General features: G+C 46.5%; 1 protein-coding gene across 1 annotated transcript in view; it reads right to left on the reverse strand.

The window, feature by feature from the left end:
• MAP4K5 (mitogen-activated protein kinase kinase kinase kinase 5) overlaps positions 1-15,288 on the reverse strand; it is a 73,847-nt gene that overhangs the window by 36,205 nt on the left and 22,354 nt on the right. The window contains exons 2-3 of the mRNA XM_064715926.1: positions 11,411-11,468; positions 34-124 (exon numbers count right to left, since the gene is read on the reverse strand). Of these exons, the coding sequence (XP_064571996.1) occupies positions 34-124; positions 11,411-11,468 (149 nt within the window). The remainder of the gene's footprint in view (positions 1-33; positions 125-11,410; positions 11,469-15,288) is intronic.

Consider the following 15,288-nt stretch of genomic DNA (forward strand, 5'->3'; position numbering starts at 1 on the left):
AGCAGGAATATTGAAATAAAAACTGGGATTTACCTGAGATAACTCCCAAAATAGGCGACTATGTTGCAATGTTTGCATTCCTTAACCATATATATCTCCTGCTGGATCAGGGAGAAGTCATCTCCTGAAAAACAGGAAGCAGCCAGGGTTACATGAGGAACGTTCAGAGCGCTCAGGAGGGATGCACAGAATGTGGGGGAACATTCCCAGGGTTGGGATCGGGATCCCAGCCCTTCCTCCCAGCTGGATTCCCCGTGCCCAGCTCTGCTCAGGGGCTGGGTTTGGATTCTTTTTCCCACCTCTGTCAAGGTCAGGACTGAAGGCACTCGAGATGATGGGTGAGGTTCAGGCTCAATGTTTATCAGTTCTTATCTCTGTCACAGTCCCACAGACCCTGAGTTCTGCAGCACTTCAACAAACTAAAAATGGAGCCCCAGCTCTCTCTCCAAGGCCTTTTAAGGATAAACTGTCCAATTAAGAAATGACACCTCAATTATTTTCACTTTTAACCCAGTAACCAATCACCCGTGCTTGCAGTGGGGTCTTTTTATCCAATTACACAAAACCACCCAAACCCACTGAGAAGAAGGTGAAGAAGAAGGAGCAGCCTCCACACTCAAACCTCCATCTTGTTTTATGTATATTACTGTATTCTAAACCCCAAACTCTGGGTTTCCCACCCTGTGATATCACACACTTCTGTCCAAACCCCACACCCACAATCCCAGCTCTGTCATTCCATTCTGGAAGCTTCTCCAGGCTTCAGGTCAGTGCAGTGTTCTCTTGGACAGCACAGAAAGTCTGAAATTCTCAGCACCCAGAGCTCCAGCAGTGAGGCACAGATATTTCCTGAAGACCAAGAGAGCAGGGCTTGCACAGATATTTCCTGAAGACCAAGAGAGCAGGGCTTGCACAGATATTTTCTGAAGACCAAGAGAGCAGGGCTTGCACAGATATTTCCTGAAGACCAAGAGAACAGGGCTTGCACAGATATTTATTGAAGGCCAAGAGAGCAGGGCTTGCACAGATATTTCCTGAAGACCACGAGAGCAGGGCTTGCACAGATATTTCTGAAGACCAAGAGAGCAGGGCTTGCACAGATATTTCCTGAAGACCAAAAGAACAGGACTTGCACAGATATTTCCTGAAGACCAAGAGAGCAGGGCTTGCACAGATATTTCTAAGACCAAAAGAGCAGGGCTTGCACAGATATTTCTGAAGACCAAGAGAGCAGGGCTTGCACAGATATTTTCTGAAGACCAAGAGAGCAGGGCTTGCACAGATATTTTCTGAAGACCAAGGGAGCAGGGCTTGCACAGATATTTCCTGAAGACCAAGAGAGCAGGGCTTGCACAGATATTTCTGAAGACCAAGAGAGCAGGGCTTGCACAGATATTTTCTGAAGACCAAGAGAGCAGGGCTTGCACAGATATTTTCTGAAGACCACCAGAGCTGGTGGCCTGAGAGTGATCCATGAGTTCAGAGAGCTCCAGGAAAGCAGCACAGGGATCCAGGGATCCAGGCAGTAAATTCAAAATTTCCTTTTCAAGCTTTGTTCCCATCCAGCTGCTCCCAGCACAAGGCTCCCAACAGGAGTGAGGATGGCTGAACTGCAGGGCCTGGAAGGAGTGGAGCCCACGTTCCCCAGGCTGGTTGTGAGCAATATTTCATTCCCAAGGGACCTGGATGGAGCATATGAGCCTGCACACCCACTCAGCTGACTCAGAGCTCAGGACGGGCGGTTGGGTGGTTGTGCACATTGGCACATCCTAAATATTTATTTTTTTTTTGTGGGGAAAAAAAAAGGATCTAATAAAACATCCAAAAATCCATTATGAGCAGGGCATGTTCTGCCACTTTAAAATAAAAGGATACATTTTTATAAATTAAAAAAGCAATAATTTCGGAGATGCAATTTCTGTTTTATTTATACAAATAATAAATCCCCTTGAGAGAATTTCCAAGCAGCGGATGCTCTCCCCAGAATCCTGAACTCCAACCCTGCAGCTCTGCTTTCATTATTTTATATATTATTAATTTTTTTCATCCTGTGACATGGAAGGACAGAGAGGAGTGGCTTTAAGCTGAAGAAAGGGATATTTAGATGGGATATGAGGAAGAAATTCCCAGCAGTGAGGGTGGGCAGCCCTGGCACAGGGTGCCCAGAGCAGCTGTGGCTGCCCCTGATCCCTGGCAGTGCCCAGGGCCAGGCTGGACAGGGCTGGGAGCAGCCTGGGATAGGGGAAGGGGTGGAATGGGATGAGCTTTAATGTCCCTTGCAACCCAAATTATTCTGGGATGTTTACTTTTGTTTCAAGTTTCCCCAGCAAAATCCCCTCCTATATTAAAGTCAGGGATGTCCAACCCAGCGAACATGAAGAGCTCTCTCCTGCTCCCTTTAATTTAGATGATTTTGACAAGTCCAAGAGGACTCAAGCACTGGTGTAAATTGAATTCTTCATGTGTTTATTTAAGTAGCAGCACAGCTAATATTTTTAATAACCTCTTTTAAAACAGATGTTTATACTTGCTGAGCTGTGAGGCAGCTTCCCTGAGAACAGTGTCAGTGGCAAAAGAAGAACCAGTGTGTTATAAAGGAAATTATCACAACCTTTATGTCTCAGGGACTGCCAGGCTTTCATTTCAGAAAATAACTACAAAACACAAAGGAAAAAGGGAACCAACTCCCAGGAATCCACCCCTGACTGATTTAAGTAAATCCTCAAGGGCTTCTTGATGTTGAATTATGTGAAGAAACACTTCACTGGGGCAGGAAAACAGTAGTAGAGATGTTTCAAATGTCAAGAGGCTTTTTATAAACATCAGTAGTATTTTTTTAACCAATGAAAAAGAGAAAAAGCAACACAATTTCCATAAAATTAGCACAGATTTCACACCGGGCTTGGTTTAGGGATTCCTTGCAGCTACAGCTTTGCTTGGATTCACACATCCTGCTGATAAATGATCCCTGTGAGTGAAGATTCCTGAATTTAGAGAATCTTGGATTGGCTTGGGTTGGAAGGGAAATTAAATCCCACCCCAGCCCTGCCATGGCAGGGACACCTCCCACTGTCCCAGGTGCCCCAAATCCAATGTCCAGCCTGGCCTGGGCACTGCCAGGGATCAGGGGCAGCCACAGCAAATCTGGCAATTCTATACCAGGGCCTGCCCACCCTCCCAGCCAGGAATTCCACCCCAAAATCCAACTTAAATCAACCCTCCCCCAGTTTAAAGCCATCCCTCTGTCCTGCCCTTCCATCCCTTGTTTAAAGCCCCTCTCATTATTTTTATAAGATTCTTTAATTCAAGCTTAAATCTCATGGATTCATTCCTCCCATTTCTCTCCAACAAACTTTGTAAAGGAAATTGTTGAATTCCCACAGACAACAACTGGAAAATTTTCAAACTACTCAAGTGTTTTCAGGAAAGTCAGATCTAAACAAGATTGAAAGCAAAATCCTCTCACCCCACACTGAAAAAATTCCATCTTTCTCCACAACCCCTGGTCCATGAGCTCAGAGGATCCAATGCCAAATGCCAGTGGCCTCTTCAGACCGAGGAATCCTTGAAATGTCAGCTGCAGCTTTCAGCACAGCTGAATCCTGACTGCTGGAACCCTGGGAATTGCTGAGAATTCCAGACTTTCTGTGCTGCCAGGCTCTGACCCCCAAGAGAACACTGCATTGACCTGAGGCTGTGGAGGAGCTTCCAGAATGGAATGACAGAGCTGGGATTGTGGGGGTGGGGTTTGAACAGAAGTGTGTGATATCACAGGGTGGGAAATTCAGAGTTTGGGGTTTAGAATACAGTAATATACATAAAACAAGATGGAGGTTTGAGGGTGGAGGCTGCTCCTTCTTCTTCACCTTCTTCTCCGTGGGTTTGGGTGGTTTTGTGTTATTGGATTAAAAAAGTCCCCATTGCCATCACAGGTGGTGGTTATTGGGTTAAAAGTGAAAATAATTGAGGTGTCATTTCTTAATTGGACAGTTTATCCTTAAAAGGCCTTGTAGAGAGAGAGATGGGGCTCCATTTTTAGTTTGTTGGAGTGAAGTGCTGCAGAGCTCGGGGTCTGTGAGACTGTGACATTGCCCTGGTCTGTAAGATATGTGTGAATTCCATCCTGACCTGTCAGAGCTGGGCAGTTCTCTGCTGTCCATGGGCAGTTTTTCCTTTCTCTCTCCCACAGCCAACCCTCCCTCCAGGAGATCTCTGCTGTCCATGGCCCTGAGTGTCCCTGCAGGGCTGATCCAATCCCAGCATCCCATGGGGAGATGCTCCGCCCAGGGGAGGAGCCAAGCATTCCTCCCTGGATCCAATCTGAGCCTGGCCCAGCACAGCAGCCTTTGCCCCCTGCATTGCCAGAGGAGCAGCTTTCTGCTGCCCTGCATGGCCAGAGGGAGCCCAGGCCCATCTGCAGCAGCCCTGGAGCTGCAGAGGAAAACTCCCCCCTTGTGCAGGATCCGTGCTGCAGCAGAGCCACAGCTGGCACTGCAGGAGGGCTGAGCCCCCCTGGATGGGGCTGGGACACCCCCTGACACACAGGGGGCAGGGCATGGTCTGACTCTGTCAGTGGTGGTGTTTTCTTTCTTTGTACTATTGCATTTGTATTTTTAATTTCCCTAATAACGATCTGTTATTCCTATTCTGCAGGAGGGCTGAGCCACCACGGATGGGGCTGGGACACCACCCTGACCCACAGGGTGTCAGGGCCTGTTCCAACTGCCAGTGGTTTGTTTTCTGTTTTTTTTTGTACTATTGCATTTGTATTTCTAATTTTCCTAGTAAACAACTGTTATTCCTATCCCCATATCTTTGCCTGAGAACCCCTTAATTTAAAAATCATAATAATTCAGAGACAGGAGGTTTACATTTTCCATTGCAAGAAAGGCTCCTGCTTTTCAAACCTGGCTTTTCAAACCCAGACAAACACAAATAAGAACTAATAAACATCTGAATCCCAACAAGAAATACTGTCTTGTGCATTTAATCCCAATCCTGGCACAAAGAAGCAAAGGCTGCACACTGCCCCATGTGAAAATCCTGTTGGGAACAGCCCCAGAACAGGAAACCTCCCAGGCAGCAGCTGGAGCTGTGCAGGGATCGCTGCCAGAGCGCCAGGGCAGTTCTAGGAACTGTGACTAATGGGGGAAATTAAAGAAATGCAGATTTTGGGCTAGAAAAGGACTGACAGTGAGAAGATAACAACCTTCATGCACATAAAAAATAGCAGGGAAGTGGGGAGAAGGGATAATCTGTGTCTAGTTTTATAATAGATAATTTGCAATGGGATTAAATTGCCTTAATCTGCATTGCCTGGGCAGATGAAAAGGTTTTCCTAACTGGAGAAATATCAGGGATGTTTACTTTTGTGTAAAATTTCCAGCATTTTTTGGTTGAAATTTCCATCAAATGAAAAAAAATGAAAAGAAGAAAACACTCAACAAAACCCACCAGGAATGACTTGGAATGATGCTGCCTGTAGTAGAGAGAGTCAGCAAAGATGATCTTGTGATTTGCTATTTATAAATGAAGAATTCATCCAAGAAATGGGGGTTACTTATAGAGAAAGGGGGGGGGAAAAAATTTGGAAGAGAAAGAAGAAAGAAGACAGGGAGCTGATAGAGAAGCAGCAAACAGATGGAAAGAAGAGAAGTTATCCATGAGAAAAGTCTGGCTAAAATATGGAGGAAATTTTTCTGCAAGATGAGACAAAGATAGGGGAGAAGATGTATAGCTGCTCAAAGATGACAAGAATGAATACAAAACAAACCAATTCAGAGTTTCCAGGCAGCTGCAGTATTAATCTTGGCAAGAGGCACTGGAATAGGGCAAAAATTAAATATCCTTGGATAGCAGGAAAAAAACCAGACACCATTTGTAGAAAATACTTCACTGAGAGGGAGACAGCAAGATAAAAAGAATTAGACCAAAGGTGACAGAACACCCATACAAAATAATCTGGTTTAGCAGTCAGAGATTTGATGGTGAACAACAGGGAACTGGAAAGACTGGGGTTTGCCTGCTCATGTGTTGGCAATTTTGGGATGCGGGGCAGTTTTGGGATGAGTGGCAGGTTTGGATATGGGGCAGTTTGGGATGTGGGGCAGGTATGGGATGTGGGGCAGTTTGGATGTGGGGCAGTTTGGGATGTGGGGCAGGTTTGGGATGTGGGGCAGGTTTGGGATGTGGGGCAATTTGGGTTGGGGCAGGGTTTGGATGTGGGGCAGTTTGGATGTGGGGCAGTTTGGGTGTCGGGGCAGTTTGGGATGTGGGGCAGTTTGGATGTGGGGCAGTTTGAGATGGGGGCAGTTTGGATGTGGGGCAGTTTGGATGTGGGGCAGTTGGATGTGGGGCAGGTTTGGGATGTGGGCAGTTTGGGATGTGGGGCAGTTTGGGATGTGGGGCAGTTTGGGATGTGGGGCAGTTTGGGATGTGGGCAGTTTGGATGTGGGGCAGATTTGGGATGTGGGGCAGGTTTGAGATGTGGGGCAGTTTGGATGTGGGGCAGGTTTGGGATGTGGGGCAGGTTTGGGATGTGGGGCAGGTTTGGGATGTGGGGCAGTTTGGGATGTGGGGCAGGTTTGGGATGTGGGGCAGTTTGGGATGTGGGGCAGGTTTGGATATGGGGCAGTTTGGGATGTGGGGCAGGTTTGGGATGTGGGGCAGGTTTGGGATGTGGGGCAGGTTTGGATGTGGGCCAGTTTGGGATGTGGGGCAGTTTGGATATGGGGCAGTTTGGGATGTGGGGCAGTTTGGATGTGGGGCAGTTTGGGATGTGGGGCAGTTTGGGATGAGTGGCAGGTTTGGGATGTGGGGCAGGTTTGGGATGTGGGGCAGTTTGGGATGTGGGGCAGTTTGGGATGTGGGGCAGTTTGGGATATGGGGCAGTTTGGGATGTGGGGCAGTTTGGGATGTGGGGCAGTTCTGGGGTGTGGGGCAGTTTGGGATGTGGGGCAGTTTGGGATGTGGGGCAGTCTGGGATGTGGGGCAGTTTGGGATGCGGGGCAGTTTGGGATATGGGGCAGTCTGGGATGTGGGGCAGGTTTGGATGTGGGGCAGTTTGGGATGTGGGGCAGTTTGGATGTGGGGCAGTTTGGGATGTGGGGCAGTTTGGGATGTGGGGCAGTTTGGGATGTGGGGCAGTTTGGGATGTGGGGCAGTTTGGGATGTGGGGCAGTTTGGGATGTGGGGCATATCTTCCATATCTTCTATAGAAATGTTTAATATGCTGATTTATCCAGACTGCTTTTCACAGGACTCATGGAAACCTGCAGTCTGACAGAAAGAATTTCAATTCCCCAAACTTGAAACTCAAGAAACTTGATTCCAAGCAGGAGCAGCTATTTGGAAACAGTGATGTTTCCAGCAGCAGATTTTCCTGCTGGGCATGGAGCTGCCAGCTGCCAACCACTGATGCTCCTCATTATCTCTGTGCTGATTCTAAATATTTCTGATGGTGATGTGCTGCCACGAGCTCCACAGCAAGGGGCACACCAGAGTTTGGAGTGAGTGGTCCAACACCAGAACAATTTCCCTGTGGATTTTCTCTTCTGCCCTGCCTGGGTCCTGGTTATGAGCAGCCTCTCAGCATAGAATTGGTAATTAAAAATATAGAATTGGTAATTAAAAGATATCATTGGTATTGCTCAGAGAAGCTGTGGCTGTCCCCTGGAGTGTCCCAGGCCAGCCTGGACAGGGCTGGAGCAGCCTGGGAGGGTGGGAGGTGTCCCTGCCATGGCAGGGGTGGATTGGGATGATCTTTAAGGTTCCTTCCAACCCAAACCATTCAGGGATTCTGGGATTCCTCTCTCTTAGCAGTTTCTTCTCCTTGCCTCACCTACCCGCTCTTGTACAGCTCAGTCTTTGATCTTCACTCTCCCTCTTCTCTGTTGCTGTTTTTCCTGATGTATTTTGCCAAATGATGTGCTCTAACTCACCCCAAGTGTCACACTTTGCTTTATTTTCCAACTCAAATGTGGGACTTTGCAGCTTCTTCCCTACTGGTAGCACTCCCTTCTCCCACCACAACCCCTTCTGTCCACTTTCCCCATCCCAAAAACTCTGTTTTAAGTGAAAACTTGCACTACCTGGATCCTCCTCTGGATCCACACATTTCTGAAGAAGAGCAGTGGATTATAAATTCATTATAAGGACAAAAAGTAAAATCTGACCCCATTTCAACAAGTTGGATGTGATTAAAATTCTGGGCACTCTGGATTCCAAGTCCAGGCTGCCTTTGCTTTGTTCTGTGTGGGGTTGAGCAGCTCTGAGGCTGTGGCAGCACCGTGTGGGACATGGGATGGCACACACAGGCCATGTCCAGCCTTTAATGGCTCTGGAACTCCTGGAACCTCAGGAATTTGGCCCCAGACACGATCCCAAACCCAACCAGGCTGCACAGCACGAGGCATGGAAGGTGTGTGTGTGCTAATGAGAAGTTATTTTCATATTTCCTCCACCCCAGGTGCTGCCAACAACAGTCCAAGCCCAGCAGGCCCAGTTTAAACCAGCCTCAGGCTCAGTTTAAATCAGCCTCAGGCTGGTTCTTCTCCACAGCTCATTTGGGGAATTCACTGTATGGAAAATGAGGCTGCCCTGCCTCAGTCCCCACAGTCCTGGGCTGGATCCTGGGCTGTGCAGAGGGGCCAGACCCCCCTGTGACCCTGACCCTGCTCCCTGTCCAGCCCAGGATCCAGCCTCAAACAGGGAACTGCCATGTCTGGGATCTCAAATGGAAAATGCAATCATTGGACCCAAAAAAAACCCCAAAAACCCAGCATGAGATTCTTCTGTAACCTTGCAGAAGGCTCTGAACACGACAGAGGGCATCAGTTATCATGACAGCAGCATTTAAAACAGACATTAGCATATTTAAAAATACTTTTTATGATATTCTCCCAGGGAGAAAGTTCTGTGGCTGCAAACTCCACTGGCAAAGAGTTCCCTCTTTGTACTGAGTCCCCTCCAGATTCATCTGCTAAACCCATAGAAGGAAGAGGCTTTAGTGTTTCAGACAGCTTTGGCCGCTGTGCTGCTGAGTACAGTTGGATTAGTTTCTGGAATAGAATTGGCTCCCAAATTATTTGAAGCATTTGTGCTCAGGGAATGCTGGGAAATGTCATTAGCGTGCCATAATACTTTTGCCTAATGCTCTCCAAAGTCTGTGCCAAAAAAATTAAAAAAAAAAAAAAAGGGAAAAACACTATTTTGACTCCAAGTGAGTGTGGGAGCAGACCTAGAGAACTGCCCCAAATTTAAATAAATTAGTGACAGCAACCTTCCAAGCTGGGATTGTTTTCTTTGTCTGGAGAAGAGACAAAGGTAAGAGTGATGAAATAAAATACAGATCCATGCTGGGATCTGCTTCCAGCTCTGTTTGGATACTCACTCACTACCTGCAGGAGATGAGGGAGGAACAGCAACAAACCAGGGCTCACCCCTGCCATTCTCCTCAACCTGAATCTCCTCAAACCCTGCTATTTTACTGAGTGCAGCTCCTTCAGCCTTCATTCAACACACTCCTCACCTCCTCTGGAGCACCCTCTGCTTCAGAATCTTTTGTCTTTGCTCCCAATTCCCCTCTAGTGGATTAATCAAGTGTTGAGTTCGGAGCTCTTATTTTTCCATCAGCTAATTAATTGCCATTGATGAGCCTCCTCCTCCTCCTCTCCAGAAGATGCTGTATGTAACTCCCAAGGCTATTTCTCCACTCTCTAATTTAGGAAAATTATTATTAATTTTATTCCAGCTGTGTCCTACTGTGTGAATGAAAGGAACTTGTGCTGCTGTTTGGAGGGGCTGCCCTTCCCAGGAAACCACCACAGGGAATTCCAACAGCTCCTGACCTGGTCCAGGAATTGATAAATGCCCTGCAATTGACAGTCTTCAAAAACTACTCAAAACCCTTAAAATTAGTCAGAAAATTGAAGTGTGTAGCAGCCAATTAATAATTTCTTTTAAAATCTGGAGTATTTCAAACAAGAGACCTGAAAAGGGAGTAAGTAAGTAAATAAATGCTGTGAATCCTCCTTAAAAACCAAACACCCAACAAGATCCCTGCCAGGAGGCTGTGGGTGTACATGAGGTGGATGGAGATCAGGTTGGCAACGTTTAAAAGAAGATGGATTAAAAAACCAAACCAAAACAAACCAGAAAAAATGGCTTCCCTGTGGTGATCAGACCAATATAATTAAACACACGAAATGGTCATCAGTGCTAATTAAAAATGGGACCAGAGTCTTGCATTTATCACTGGAGTGCTTAAGCAGCATCAAGCAAAGGCAGAATCCTGCTCCTCCCTCAGCTCTATCAACAGAGGATTTGGCCCTGCTTCACTTCAGCTTCCAAACCAGCCCCTGAAATTCAGAATAAAACCAGATCCACTTCATTTGGATTGGCTGCAGTGGCACAGGGCTGGAGGAGGCTCCTCACCAAGGTGGCAGTGGGTTATTATTGTCCTTTTTGTGTCACTGAAGCATCACTCTGCCTCACCACAGCCCCACTGCCCCAAACTGGCACAGCAGCTCACACAGGGCGTGAGGGATCCCCCTGAGTCCCCAGTGCCTAATTAACCCTGGCACTGCAGCCAATTAATAATGCCAATTAATGCCAAGGGGGCTGAGCATCCCAGGCACCCAAAGGCAGGGATTTTCACTTCTCCCCTGAGCATCCCCTGCTGTTCCTACCTTCTGCCTTCAAACCCATTTCTTTCTCTGCACAGAACCAACCAGAAATAAAAATGAACCCTCCCCTCAGCCCTTCAGCCCTGGATGGTCTTTAAGTTCTCTTCCAACTCAAATCATGCTGGGATTTTGCGATTCTGTGATTTCCACTCAGGACACAATTCCAGGATTCTGGAATTCTCTCTGTGCAGGACTCAGACCAAACTCCTGGGCAGCAGAGGAGATCCCCTGGGCCTCCTGCTTTTGGGAGGAGAGGCAGAAACTCCACGGGCAGCAGGAGCCACCCCCTCCCTCAGCACAGAAAGCAAAGATGACACATCCAAAGCAGGGCTCTGCTTCTCCCAGTGCACCTTTGGTGGGAGCTGGGATCCCTGCCTGATCCCTTCCCCCTTCAACTCCCACTCCCTTTGCTGCCTCAGAGCTCGCAATCCACCATCTGGCCCTGATCTCCTCTTTGTACCAACAACACGTTGTAATTGCAACATCTCCTCATGCACAAATTGATCAGGCAGATAAGAACAAACAAGGAAATAGTGAGCATGACACGGCCAAGAGCAGTGGTACATCCTGCAGGGCTTCCTGTCATCTAACCACTGGAACTACAAAAAAAAAACAACAACAACCCCAAACACTTCTTTTGTCTAGAACTTCACAGTGGGTGAAAATAAACACATGGAAAAAATGAAAATGTGATTCAAAAATACAGGAAAGAATGCAAAACTTACCAGGCTCTAACTTGATTATTTTTACAGCAGCCAGTTCTCCTGTGTGAAGATTTCTAGCCTGAAACAAGAGAGTTAAGATGTATTTAGATGTAGTTAAGATGGATATTTAGATATTTAGCTATAGTTAAGATATATTTAATCATAAATCAAGGCACTTCACAGTCTTACAGATTGTGCAAAAATAAGATGTTGTCTGATACAAATACAATGCAAAGCTGAGACCAACGTGGGTGAGGATAATTTGGGTTTGGAATTAGCTCAGCACCAGCCTGGCTGGAATTGTGAAGTGTTCCTGACAGCTCTTTTGCAGACTTTAAAACATCAAATCACAGAATTCCTGAGGCTGGAAAAGCTCTCCAAGGTCATCCCAGCTGTCACCACCTTGTCCCCAGGGATGGGCACTCCAAACCTCCCTGGGCAGCCCCTCCAACCCCTGAGCATCCTTTAGAGGAAGGAATTCCTCCTCATGTCCAAGCTGAGCCTGGAAATGAGAGCTCACCCCTCTCAAAGACCACTTGGAGGGAAGTTCCTGGCACTCCAGGATGCAGCAGGGGCTCACCCATCTCATGGTGTGCCCAAAAGTGGAACTGAGAGGGGCAGCAGAGGCACCAGGGATGAGTCACAGCTCCTGCCACAACTGCACACTCCTTCCTTGCTCCCTCCTCCTCCTCCTCCTCCTCAGAAGCAGCAGCAGCGCCAATTAAGCCTTTACAGAACTGTCCTCTCTGGATGTGCTCCAAATTTCAACTGAGAATTCAGGGCTGGAAGATGTCACAGGAACCTCAGATACGGAAAGTTTTAAGAGGGGATTTTGTGAACACTTTCTAGTAACTAAATCACTCAGGCTAAACTATTATTCAGGACACACAACCTGATTTAATTAGATTGAACATCCAAGAGTTACAGGAGTTTAACCCCAGTTGTTTCATTTTTACCCTAACAAATATGTAGGATCTTCTGAACAGCTGAAATCTGGTGAAGAGGTGGAGTATAGAAAATGGAGGGAAAACTGGGTTAAGTTATATCAATTTGAACTGAAGATGAGGATGTAAAGGAGATTTGACCCCGTGAAGGGAGACATTACAGAACACTTCTCCTGTGCATGGACAAGAAATCTAAAACTTTCTTATTTAAAAAGTCCTTCAAAAAGGAAGATCAAGAGCCTGAAGGATTAACCCCTGAGTTTTATCAATACTTACTCAAGCTTCAAAATAGGGAAAGGCTTTCCAGTCAGGAAAAAAACCCAACCAAGCCAAACCAAGCCAAACCAAACCAAACCAAACCAAACCAAACCAAACCAAACCAAACCAAACCAAACCCAACCCAATGATTGACCTTTCAAAATCCTGCAGTGCTAAGACACGAGATGGGTTTCGAACTCAGGCCAAGGACACAAATATGACTCAAGCTGATCTCAAAGAGAATCTGAACAATTCTACAAAGGACCCAAACATCTGCAGACCAAATCACTCAGAGTCATCTGCAAACCACAAAGGAAACATTCACCACTTCTGAAAGCACCTTCCCACCGAGGTGTTTTTTGTTTTAGACCACAGCAGAATCTTTGGTGTCCTTCAAAATGCCGAAGGAGCAGGTGGATGCCAGTGGGATGAAGGGTTAGGATACAGGGTTAGGAGTGCTCTGGTCCTGTCAGAGCAATGTGAAGCAGGGATGTTCCCAGCAGGGACACACACTGTGCTTCTGTCCAGGAGCAGCTCAGATGTTCAGGTGAAGCTGTCTGCACCATTTCCAGAGTGTCAGCTTCACCTCTGGAGCACCAAAAGGATCCCATTCCGCACAAATGTTCCTTTTCCACAGCAGCAGTGACTGCCACTGTCGTGCTGAAGCCTGAAGGAATGGATGGAGCCTGCCAAAGTCTGCTTGGCTGGGAGCTGAAGGTTCAGGCAGGGGAACGCTGCAGCTCCTGGCTCCCAGCTCTCACACGACACAGCTCCACTAAATCCTGTCCTGCTGCTTTCCAACATCACCACTAAGCTCATATTTAATCTATAGCTTGGACTATTCTGGGTTGCAACCATCAGACTCTGCCTGCTGGAACACAGAAGTCCCCACTGGGTTGGTATTTATGACCTAAAGCTATCGGGTTGTCTGTGTTTTCTGGTCCCACAGCTTTCCTCTTCCACCAGACACCGAGACCACACGTGATCATTAACTGCTGTCCATGCCAGAACCAAAGGCAACATCCCGAATATTCCCTGATCCTTCAAATCCCTGTGGGGGTGCTCCCAGACAAGGAATGCTTTTAGCTCTCCATTCTAGATGACACTGGCACTGTGAGCACACAGAAATCACCCAAAATGCTCCCCAGGGGACGGCACCCAGATGTCACCAGAGGCTTCTGTTCCCTGCTCTTGGCTGGCAGCAGCTCCACCTGTCACTGAGCGCTCCATCAATAATGGATTACTGCTCTCATTACAAATGCAACAAGGCCAGGGCTAAAAACTGGTTCTCCCTGTACACACCTAGATGTGAAAAGTGTCAGATCAGGATTCCTCAGATCACTCTGGGATGTGTTAGTCAAAGAAATCTTCATTTCCCACGACTCGCTGCAGTTTGCATCATTCTATTTTTTTTTTTTAAGAATTGTGCAGTTACCAAGGAAGCCACAGACAGGAAGGCGCCAAAGCCAACGTCACTGGCTTGTGAATCAAACCTGAAATCTGACTAGAAATGGTATCTGACAAAAATGTAAATCCCTAATGGGAAAAATAAATTAATGATCTATCAGTCTGTCTTATTGATATAATTCTGCACTGCAGAGGGGGAACTACAGACTAAGAAATTACAGTTCTTCAACTCATGTTATTTACATTTCCTTACTATCTGCCTCCTCCTCATCCCTTGAAATTTCCTCTGTATTTCAATTTCAATTTAAAATCAGCTGAAATTTTTGAAATTAGCCAGAAGCCAGGGAAGCTGTTACTCCATGCCAAGCAATCCAGACCTGTTCAGTATCTTGTGGGCCATTACTGACAAAGGAAATAATCAATTATATGCATTTATCCCATAAAGATGACATCTATAAAATGAACCTCGGTGATATATTTCACTTTTAAGGAAGATAAGATTTGTTAGATGTCTTATTGTCTTTAATTCTTCTGGCCTTGATCCCTTCAATATATAAGAAAATCTCCTAAGAATTTATTTGACACTAAAGGCTGACAGACTCAGTGCTGGTGTCCACATCTCCATCAGCAACGTGGTCCAGTTCCAGGACAGAAGCAAGTCCCAAATTCCCAAGATATTTGCTGTAAGACCTTCTCCAAGAGGAAGACAGGGCTTTTGCCCTTTGGTAGTATTGATCCTAATTTTATTTCATGAGACTCAAAGCTGAAGACCAGGTTCCCTATAGGATGAAAATTAAAACTAGAGGATTTTGGCAGAAGGATTGCAAAGCTCCAACATGAGCCACACAAGAACGGGATCAGAACAAGAATGAGGTGAACCACAGCCAAATTTTCATTTGCTCAGTGCCATTTACAGAGTTGATTTACTGAGAAAGGAGAGTTTGGCTTTTCATTTGCTCAGTGTCATTTACAGAGTTTATTTACTGAGAAAGGAGAGTTTGGCAGCAGCCTTTTGGTCACCCCTTCAGCTGTCCCCCATCCTGACAGGGGAGGAGTGACAGCATCCCACTGAGCACAGAATATTTCAGCAGCTGAATACTAACACTGCAGAGCATCACATGGAATCTGTGTTCAAAATAAAAATAAAACACAAAGTACAAACACAAGTACTATTTTTTTTTGTGGATATCCCATTGCATTGTTGTAGTGATCAGCACATCCCACCCCACTGGGACAGCTCTGTTAGTAGGAGTGTTTTGGGGAGCTGGGAGAGTTCTGTAGGATCACACA

This window comes from Zonotrichia leucophrys, chromosome 5, assembly GCF_028769735.1.
Source record: "Zonotrichia leucophrys gambelii isolate GWCS_2022_RI chromosome 5, RI_Zleu_2.0, whole genome shotgun sequence".
Classification (NCBI taxonomy): domain Eukaryota; kingdom Metazoa; phylum Chordata; class Aves; order Passeriformes; family Passerellidae; genus Zonotrichia; species Zonotrichia leucophrys.